The sequence below is a fragment of the Colobus angolensis genome, unplaced genomic scaffold, assembly GCF_000951035.1.
Source record: "Colobus angolensis palliatus isolate OR3802 unplaced genomic scaffold, Cang.pa_1.0 Scaffold472, whole genome shotgun sequence".
In the NCBI taxonomy this organism is placed as follows: Eukaryota; Metazoa; Chordata; class Mammalia; order Primates; family Cercopithecidae; genus Colobus; species Colobus angolensis.
This window is the reverse complement of record NW_012118177.1, coordinates 409,728-420,620: the sequence shown is the minus strand read 5'-3', so window position 1 is coordinate 420,620 and position 10,893 is coordinate 409,728. Positions and strand designations below refer to the sequence as shown.

The window sequence follows — 10,893 nt, the reverse complement described above, 5'->3', positions numbered from 1 at the left end:
ATAATATTAGCCTAGTGTGATGGCTTGTGCCTATGGTCCCAGCTACTGAGGAGGCTGAGGAGAGAGGATGGCTTGGGCCCAGGTAGTCAAGGCTGAGGTAAGGCTGAGGTAGAATTGCTAGAACTTGGGAGGCAGAGGTTGCAGTGAGCTGAGATTGTGCCACTGTACTCCCGCCTGGGCAACAGAGACTCATCTCAAAAGTAAATGAATGAATGAATGAATGAATGAATAAATAAAAATAAAAGGTCCTCATTTGAATCTAACATGTGGCCAATATTGAGAACACTGATCTATGGCATTAATTGCCCCTTCCAATATTTAGACACCTGCAAATTTTATAAACATTTCTTTTTTTGCATTAGGTCAATGGTAATGATAAACAGGGCAATGGGCTGAGTGCCAGAGGAAAGACCAGTAAAACAGTCACAGCTTGAAAATGGTACTCATTATCAATGTGCTAGTTTAGTACACAAACTAAAGTGTCCTTTAGTTTGACAAGTGGCTCTTTCTGTTTGTAAACTGGATTGAGGGCACTGTGTAAGTGAATACTGCTCTAGCTGCAGAAGAGTCATGTAATGAACTTCCTAATTACAAACAAGATTTATTTCCATTCTAAGTAAAATGTTCAATTATAATTTTTTTCCATGATAATGATTACTGGAACCTTACAGTGGATTCTTTATCTTGTCATAAGTTGTCATACTTACAAAGTCAAACAAGTACACCTTTACTGAACTTAGCTTCATTATATGTTAATAAACAAACTAATTAGTAAACTGCCAATACACTTAGTAGGAAATATATTCAAATAAGAGAAGGTAGTGTGCTCAATAAAGTTTGTGGATTTTCCTGATTCTATTACTTTGCTACCAGATCTAAGTCCTTAAAATGACACTATGAATGCTTATTTTGGAATAATTCAATAGCCACAGCTGGCATTTTGAAAGCTGCCAACTTTATATTAAGAGCTTTGGAAAACAGTTAATAAAAATAATTCTTCTTTGGTCCTGTTTTCCCTCTCCCTGCATTCTTTTAAAGGCACTTACTTGAAAACTGAATATATATATATATATATATATACACACACACACACACACACACACACACACACACACTCATTTCCTTCCCTAACTGAAATCTTTTTTTCATTAAAGGATTTAGAATTTTTTAGGGAAGCAATTGATATAACAAACAACAGATTACAATGTCTTGTGGGAAAAAAAGAATAGATGAATTATTAATCAAACCCAGCTACATTTCTAAAGATTGAGACATAGAAAAATATGAGAATTGGTACTATATTTACAGCCACTTCTTACTCTTCAAGACCTATGCACCAATGCACTAAAAGAGTAACCCTCAGAAAAGCAAAGAAATTGCAACACCTGAATTTCTAGGTACAAAGCAGAAAGCAAGTATGATAGCAAATGAATAAACTGGTATACAGTGTAGTACTTTCAAACATTATTTAGAAGAATTAAACCAGGCCCATCATTTTAGTTAGTTTAAAACAAGAGAGCAACTAATATTATAATAATAATCAGAAAATATGATTTCACCTCATTTTATGTATTTATTTTGAGACAAGGTCTCATTCTGTCATCCTGCCTGGAATGTAGTGATGCAATCTCAGCTCGCTGGAGCCTCCACATCCCTGGCTCAAACAATCTCCCACCACCCCAGCCTTCCATATAGCTGGGACTACAGGCGCACACCACCATGTCCTGCTAATTTTGTTTATGTTTGGTAGACACAAGGTCTTACTGTGTGGCTAAGGCTGGTCTCCAACTCCTGGGCTCAAGCAATTCTCCTGCCTTGGCCTCCCAAAGTGCTGAGATTACAGGCATGGGCCACCATGCCTGGCCCTATACCTTGTTTTAAAACTTCACTTCTTTATAGTGTAGTAAGGGAGGGGGATAAAAAGGGGCAAATCACACTGTGTATTCCTCTCCCTCCCTCCCTGGAACATTTTATTCTCTGAAATCAAGTAAAAAATTACCTTTAACGATCTCTTTGCACAAGAAAGGGCAGCCTTGTAAGAGATTATGAGAAATAAAGCAGAGCCAATGTCATGACTTTTCAGTCTTGTTTTTTTTTTTCCCCTCATTAGAATGAAATATACTTGACAGGAAATATTTGTTTTCTACTTAGGTATGCAGTCAATAATCTTTCCACTGCTACCAAAAGGGGGGAGGGGGTTAACACTAATCATCCCTCATTTTTCAAAACCTCCTACAAGGTTGCCCTTTCTCATTCAGAGATTTTTAAAAGTAATTTTTTACTTGATTTCATAGGCACCAAGATGTTCCAGGGAGGGAGGGGAGCACACAGTGTGATCTGCCCTCTCTAGGGATTGCCCTATGTAATTTTCTTTTTAATAAGCCAAAATGTTAATTTATTTGCCTTATGAGTTGAAACACTTCTAGTGGATATCTGATAGATTACTGACTATTTGCCTAATTTTATCTTACTTAATTGTTCTGGCTCACAGCAGGATAGAATATCTTGTGGAAATTTTTGTTATACATAGGCTATTTTATGTCCACTGAAAGAACAGTGGACACAAAAAACAAAGGTTTAATTCTTAGGTGCCTTTAATTCTCTATCTCAGGTTTTCCTCTGGTATAGATTAAGACATTGCTCTTCAATAACCTTTTTCTAGTCGCTAAGTGCATTATATATTAAGTCTTATATTTTCAACTCCACGTAAATGAATGTAGAATATTTGCTGTGTCCCCAACAACTGTTATCTTTTGCTTTTGCACTATCACATTATTCTTTCCACTTAGAACATCCCACCCCCACTTCTACTAAACCACCTCTCAGATATTGTTAGTGCTCATAGATAGATGATTTAATTGAAAACACCCCAAACTGGTTTTTGGCAAGATGCTTCACAGATGCCACACTAGAACTTTGCCACCAGTACACCACCTATTATTAATCACTGCTTTTAGGAAATATTTGTATCTTTAATAGGACTTCAGATAAGCATACTTTACAAGACAGCTGGCCTTGGAAAACTGCTTTGGGGGTTTCCCTGCATTATGGAGATTTCTAAGCCAACAGAACAAGGCTGTTATTGTTACTGACTACACTAGCAATTGTATTTGTTTTCTTACATATTTATCAACTGATCCATCACATTATAAACTCTGTAAGGGTTGGAACTATTTCTGTCTTCTTTTAATTTATTTCTTTTTTTTGAGATGGAGTCTCACTCTTGTCACCAAGGCTGGAGTACAGTGGCGTGATCTCGACTCACTGCAACCTCCACCTTGTGGGTTCAAGTGATTCTCCTGCCTCAGCCTCCCAAGTAACTGGGATTACAGGTGCATGCCACCATGCCCAGCTAATTTTTGTATTTTTTGTAGAGATGGGGTTTCACCATGTTGGCCAGGCTGGTCTCAAACTTCTGACCTCAGGTGATCCACCTGCCTCGGCCTCCCAAAGGGCTGGGATTACAGGCGTGAGCCACTGTGCCCGGCCGGAACTATTTCTGTCTTAGTCACCACTGTATACTCAACACCCAGGACAAGGGCCAGCTACCACCCTATTTCTCTGTTTCCCTTCACATAAAAACTCCTAGAAAAAATTATATGTATTCACTCTGTTCCCAAATACTTGTTTGGCTCATATACTCTAGTACCACAAGTCTCTGCTCATAGGTCACCCTAAAAGGCCTTCCCAGACCAATTTCTCTAATATACCAATCTCCTCCCTTCTCTATCATGATACCTTACTTTATTTTTCTTCATATTGCTTATCAACACCAGTCATATAATATATTATTTGTTTATTTGCCTCCCCCAACTGCACAGTATTAGCCCCATGAGAGTAGGGACTTTGTTTTTTATTTTCATTGTTTTATCTCCAGCACTTAAAACAGTGCTTGGTCTTTAAAAGGCACTCAGTAAATGTCTGTTGAATTAAAGTATTGTATACCATCACATTTAGGATTTACTCTTACCTTTTGTGGTTACATAGCAGTAGCAAAAGGTAGAAAACTGGGCAAACGTTCTATCATAAAGGCAATATAAAATCTGTCATAGCTGTAGAGCAATGTGGCAAACATTGTTATGCCTTTTACTTTTTAAAATATTTTTTATCTCACTATATTGCCTAGGCTGGCCTCAAACTCCTGGACTCAAGCAATCCTCTACCCCACTCCAGCCTCCTAAGTAGCTGGGACTACGGGTGTGCACCACCACGCCTGACTGCTTTTTATTTTTTACTTTTAGCTTACCTTATAGCCATAAGCCTTCCACAATTGTTCACAAATAGCATGAGTTTTCACTAGTTGAATACTTATTTCTTTTTTAAGTATTGTTTTGAAAAATACCACTAAGGTAACCAGTGTTATATGTACTCTTTATCACCACTCAGCAAGACAAGTGATGCTGATATCTGTGGAAGCACTGTTTGAGAACTTCTAGGTTTTGGGCAATGACAGATCAAAAGGAAATGACATTCTGATAAGTTATTCTAATTATTGTACATTATTCTGATTATAAACCATAAATGCATAATCACTATCATGCCCAAATTCTTCAATTAGTAACTATCAGTGTTTTGTTTTTGTATGATATCATTGCATATCAGATATAATCCATGTTACCACTCCAAATTAATTTATATATTCAACATGGGGAAAGTAATTACTAGGGAAAGGGGCATAAATATATAGCCCCCTTTGGTCTTCAGGCCCAGAAAATGGCATTTTAACATCTCTCTCTTTCATTAATAGATAAATGTCAAGTATTTGTATAGTTGCTCACAAGTTTCAAAACTCAGTTGACTCACATAAAAAATGCTGTGAGGTAGAGAAGACAAGTTTTATCCCCATTTTACAGATGAGGAAACTAAGCCTTTATAAAATAATTATAGCTGAATAGAGACATAAAACTATCAAAAAATCAAGGAAGATAAAAGAAGCAGGGTTAATGGGGCAAGTGGAATCACTGAACTTGGTGGTATATTCATATATTTGTGGATGTTGGCTTGTAGTTGGTTTATTTATTTATTATTATTATTATTTTTGAGATGCAGTCTCCCTGTGTCACCCAGGCTGGAGTGCAACAGCTCCATCTTGGCTCACTGCAGCCTCCACCTCCTGGGTTCAAGTGATTCTCCTGCCTTAGCCTCACCAGTAGCTGGGACTACAGGCACCCACCACCAAACCCGGCTAATTTTTATATTTTTAGTAGAAATGGGGTTTCAACATGTTGGCCAGGTTGGTTTCAAACTCCTGACCTCAAATGATCCACCTGCCTTGGCCTTCCAAAGTATTGGGATTACAGACATGAGCCACCATGCCCAGCCTGGTTTATTTATTTTTTATTTTTATTTCTTAATCCCATAGGACAATACCTAGGGAGGGCAAATCACACTGTATTCCTCTCCCTCCCTGGAACATTTTGTTCTCTGAAATCAAGTAAAAAATTACCTTTAAAGACCTTTTGAATAAGAAAGGGCAGCCTTGCAGGAGATTTTGAGAAATAAAGGATGGTCAATGTCATGACTTTTCAGTCTTGTGTTTTTTTTTTTTTTTTCATTAGAATGAAATCTACTTGATAGCAAATATTAGTTTTCTACTTAGGTATGCAGTCAATAATCTTTCCAGTATTTTTTTTAAAAAAGGTGGGGGGTAACACTGATCATCTTTCATTACTCAAAACCTCCTACAAAGTTGCTCTTTCTCATTCAGAGGTCTTTAAAAGTAATTTTTAACTTGATTTCACAGGGACCAAGATGTTCCAGAAAGGGATGGGAGCACACAGCGTGATCTGTCCCCTCTAGGGGTTGCCCCATGGGATTTTCTTTTTAATAAGCCAAAATGTTAACTTATTAATTTTGTGTGTGTGTGTGTGTGTGTGTGTATGTGTGTGTATGTGTATGTGTGTGTGTGTGTGTGTGTGTATGTATTGGGGGCGGTAGATCTTTCCTTACCTTAAATGAAATGTCATGCTTACCATTTGGGCACCCTCGTCTCAGTAGACGGGTACTTAGAAGGCCAAAATTTGTTATCAGATGCCTCCTTTGTAAGCATGAAATGCAGGGATATTTTGCTAATAAATATCTAAGGTGAACATTTTCAGAGTTGGACTCCTTGAGTCTGGGGTAAGGAAATAGGGGAAAGAAGCTTTATATTTTCAAGGGATGGTCATTAAGAGGTTTTTATAAGGCTACCTTATTGTTTATTATGTATGTGTTTATGACATATTGTTTACACAGTGATTTGCGAAGTCTATGTAAATATAAAATGAAAAGCTTATTTCAAACATTATCATATTCTGGTTTTTACAGATGATTTAATTTCAAAGTAATGGTACCAAGATGAAAAGGGAAATAAACAGAATATCTAAAAATTCTCCATTTTAATAAGTTTTACTTCCTAGCTTTGTCCTATACCACACAAAAAAGGTCTACTGAGGGAGCTTATCAATCTAACACTCAAGAACCTGCTTACACTATTCAGATATGGAAAATTCAAAAGTAAAATACTCTTTAAAAACTACCTATATGAAGGCTTCTTGATTGGCAGACCTTCCTAAATCCCATATACTAGAGTACTTAGTAGAACACAGCCCCATAGCTCCATTCATGTAGTAGTTCCCATCTGCCAAGCAAAGCAAATTGATTTGTGCTTAATAAGACAAATATGTATAAGTTAGTTTTAACTCTATAAAACCAGGTGCTTAAATGTAGGTGCCACAGAAGAGTCATTATTAGCTGGGAGAAGCAAGAGATAACATAAGGGGACTGTAAAATCCAGAAGGACAAATTATTTCTCTAAATGAAGGAAAATCGCTTTATCTATAAAACAGCTTATGTATAACAAAAATTTCCACAAGATATTCCATCCTGCTGTGAGCCAGAACAATTAAGTAAGATAAACTTAGGCAAATGGTCAGTAATCTATCAGATATCCACTAGAAGTATTTCAAAAATTTAAAAGAGGTACCTCAGAATTCTAACTTCAAAACTCATCTCTTGTTTTGATAATCCTTGGGTTCTCTGTGGCTGCTATTCCATTATTAGAAAAAAAAATAGAGTCAACTAACTTTATCAAGTCCACACTTAAAGTCACTACATTGCTGGTGATTACCGCCAATTATCAGATGGCAAAGAAATGAAATCTTAAAGTATAACCATTAACATTTCTAGATGATCATTATCATTTCTTCATTAAACAAAATGCAAACTAATCTTTTAAAGGGATAGCACATAACACTGGATTTTAGCAAACAAAACGGACAGAGGCAAACTTATGCTGGCACACAGTCAAGCTCCTGTGAGAGCTAATCCAAATGTGGATTTGTGGTAAAGCACAACAAAGCTTTTGGCTTCATGATTTTAAGTAAGAATACTGTAATTGAGCAGTCAGGAAAATCAGCATACACTTTTGCTGTGGACAAAAAAGAACCAAATGAACCTTAAAAGCACCTCTTTGTTCCTTTCTGATCCATTTTGTTTAATTTACATGGAATTACAGTGGTAGCTCTCATGTGGTAATTTGAAGCATCTTGTCAATACCACAGGTAAAATAATCATGAAGAGACATAAACTGACCACTAAATGAATGGGGATATCACTAGTCACAACATATATATGTGGTAGAAATCCTAGTTTATTTCTTCAGACAAATTCCTCTTATTCTAGACTATGGGAACTAGTAAATGGAGTGGGCAGGATAGAGGTAAACTAGTGCAGTTGGTTCACGCTTTAAGAAAGCATGTCAAGCTGGGTGAGGTGGCTCATTCCTATAATCCCAATCCCAGTCATTTGGGAGACCAAGGTGGGAGGATCCTAAGGCCAGGAGCTCAAGACCCTGCCTGGGCAACACAGCCTGTCTCTTAAAAAAAAAAAAAAATTAAATTACCCAGGCTTAGTGGCTTGTACCTGAAGTCCTAGCTACTCCAGAGGCTGAGGTGGGAAGATCACTTGAGCCTAGGAGTTCCAGGCTGCTGTGAGCTATAATCACATCACTATCACTGCCCTCCAGCCTGGCCAACAGAGTGAGAGACCCTGCCTCAAAAAAAAAAAAAAAAAAATGTGAAATGAAAAAATCAAACACAGAAAACAAGGAGTGATTGTTTAAAGGAAACTTGCAACAAGTTTAAAAACCATGTAATACTACATTACAGTGATTACATTTTCAAGAATTTGATTTACCTACTTAAAGGAGCACAGTTTTATTATGAGGAGCAGAAATAAATTATAAGACTATTCCTGAGGCTGTAACACAGGATATAAAATCTATTTTTTTTTTTTTTTTGAGACAGAGTCTCTCTCTGTTGCCCAGGCTGGAGTGTAGTGGCCCTATAGGCTTGATCTCCCAGGCTCAAACCATCCTCTCACTTCCATCTCTTGAGTAGCTGGGGCCACATGGCGGGCTAATTTTAGTCTTTTTTGTAGAGATGGGGTTTTGTCATGTTGTCCAGGCTGGTCTTGAACTCCTGGTCTCAAGCGATCCACCTGCCTCGGCCTCCCAAAGTGCTGGAATTGCAGGCCTAAACCACTGTGCCCAGCCTGAAATATATTTTAAATATTTCCTAAACTATTCTCAATGGACTCAAGAGAATAACTTATGTCACTGGGTAATTATGAACATCGATTCTAAAATTTTGATCTGGAAAATATCTGCATCTACTAAATGGAAAGACTCTTCTGTAAAATAGCATTTGTAATTTTTAAAAATTAGAAAATGACAAAATGTCACATTTAACAGGGCAATTTTTGTTGCCATATTTTCAAGAGGGCCTTTTAGAAGCTGGGTAAGATTAATAGGTCTAGCAAAATTTTTTAAAATGTCCTGTAGAATCTCAGAATTCTTTGCACCCTGGGAGTGGCTTGAAAACGAAATAACAGCATACGTTTATCACCATCTTAACGACATACATTGATTTGTTGCCATTATTTTTCGTTTTATCCTCTCAACTCTGTGAGATAGGCACCATTTTTCAAGACAGAAAAAGCAAGGTCATCTTCTTCATGAATTATAACTTGCCTCGTTTACTAGTTGGTCTTCTTTTTCCCATAGCCCATCCCACCCTTCTTATCCAGATTATAAGCACTGAAAAGCCAAGGAACTGAATCTTGCGAACCTTGTGGCACACAGTAGGTGCTTAAGGTTGAGTAAATGAAAGAATTTGAGGAATGTCATCCAACAAGTAAGAGAGTAGGATGGGACTAAAATGCAGGTTTTAGGGACTCTTCCCTCTTTCCATTACATCACGCTGCCTGGTCCACCACTTCAAGGTCACAATACCAAATTAGAGATTGATTAGAAAAAGAGCTCTTGTTTTCCCAACGTCCAAAACTTCAAATGTCCCTACCCAAGATGAATGGTCTCAAAATAACGTTCTTTGGAAACTTTAAATATTTGGCCAAAAAAACAGTTTTTAAGAATTGGGGTCAGGATGGGTTAGAAAGGAAGAGTTAAACTCTTACCGTCTGGCTTACAATCACAGCTTTGAATGAAGGGGCAGCACCAGACATTCAAGAGATTAATTTATTACGATATTGTTAACAGACTTTGAGAGGGAATCCCAAAGATTGAAAACTTGGAGACAAAGTAAAAGATGCTAAATTGGGAAAGGTCAGCAATTCTGAGCCTACCCCTCCACCTCCCCGACTCCAGTTCTCCCTCCTCCCTAATCTTTCTTTTGATGTCTATTTCTCAGGATGTGATGGGGCGCCTCCCTTTCTCTTCACCATTCCCGCGTCCCCATTCCATCCCATCCCCCATACACTTAAACTCCCCAGGGTGCTGATGATCAGTATGGGTTCTGTGAGAAAAGTTAAGTTCACAACTGCGAACTGGCCCCTGTCACCAGCCTAAATGCGACCTGTCTAGGTCTAACACTCGTCATCAGCCCCCTCCCCCTATGGGAAGCGACAAGGTAGGTGCCCGTTTCTTCCTTGGCCTCAGAAAGAACCGCGCTCCTCCCTTCACCTGTCCCAACCAAAGAGCAACTCGTCGTCCAGTGAGACATTCTCAGGACTTGGAGGTGGGGGCGGAAAGGTGGTGTCGGGAAAAGAACCTCAGTCCCTCCGCCCACGATTTAGGATCGGGAAACGGGTACGAGTAACTGTTGTCCTCGCCACCTTTTAAGTAACAGCGAACACAGCCCAGAGGCAGGTAGGGTGGCCACGGCTTACCTGTGAGCCCCCTTCCGCCTTCCTCCTCGTAGCCCCGACGCCGCTGCAGCACGAAGTAGTCGTTGGACCTTTCCATCAGCCACAGCTTCAGCGCATTTTTCAGAAGCACTTCCTCAGGCTTCAACCACATCGCGAACTTTGTGCCCCCCGGGAGCAGTGACCTAGATGCCCTCCTCGCCTCACCCTCAACCCGTCTCTTCCCCTCTGCTTCTTCTCCCACCAAATCTTCCTCAGGCGACAGCAGCTCAGGTTCAGGTTTTTCACACTTCCCCCAACCCTCCCTTCTCTCCCACGTAGGCAGAGATATTGCCAATTCCCTCCCACAGCCCTACCGCCAGACTGGGAAATAGTCCCGCTTCTTTACCTCTTGGGAGTTGTAGTTTCCTACGCGCTTTTCTGTGCTCACGCAACTGGAACATGGGACTACGCTTCCCACAATACACTGGGGTGAGAATGGGTGGGGGTGCTTTCAAAGCGGGTCCCAGCCACCAGTTAAGTGTGTTTTACCTATCTGAAGTTTAAAGCGTTTTTTTGGTTCAAATAAGGGAGTTCCAGGTGTAAAGGTGTTGCCTCTTTTTATCGTTTTACAGCCGAAGGCATTAAACTGTAGAAAACAAAGTTTCTGGAATTTTGGAATATCGGCTCATTCCAGGAAGCAGCAGTAGCAATAACTAACATTTAATGAGTTCTCACTATAAACTCAGGCGATCTCACGTAATCCTCACAGCA

The 10,893-nt window shown here is 39.1% G+C and overlaps 1 protein-coding gene across 1 annotated transcript in view; it reads right to left on the bottom strand.

The window, feature by feature from the left end:
- Positions 1 to 10,453, bottom strand: part of TBC1D8B (TBC1 domain family, member 8B (with GRAM domain)) — a 72,910-nt gene extending 62,457 nt beyond the window's left edge. Inside the window, exon 1 of the mRNA XM_011958703.1 lies at positions 10,165 to 10,453. Within this exon, the coding sequence (XP_011814093.1) occupies positions 10,165 to 10,294 (130 nt within the window). The 5' untranslated portion in view covers positions 10,295 to 10,453. The remainder of the gene's footprint in view (positions 1 to 10,164) is intronic.
- Positions 10,454 to 10,893: the final 440 nt, after the last annotated feature.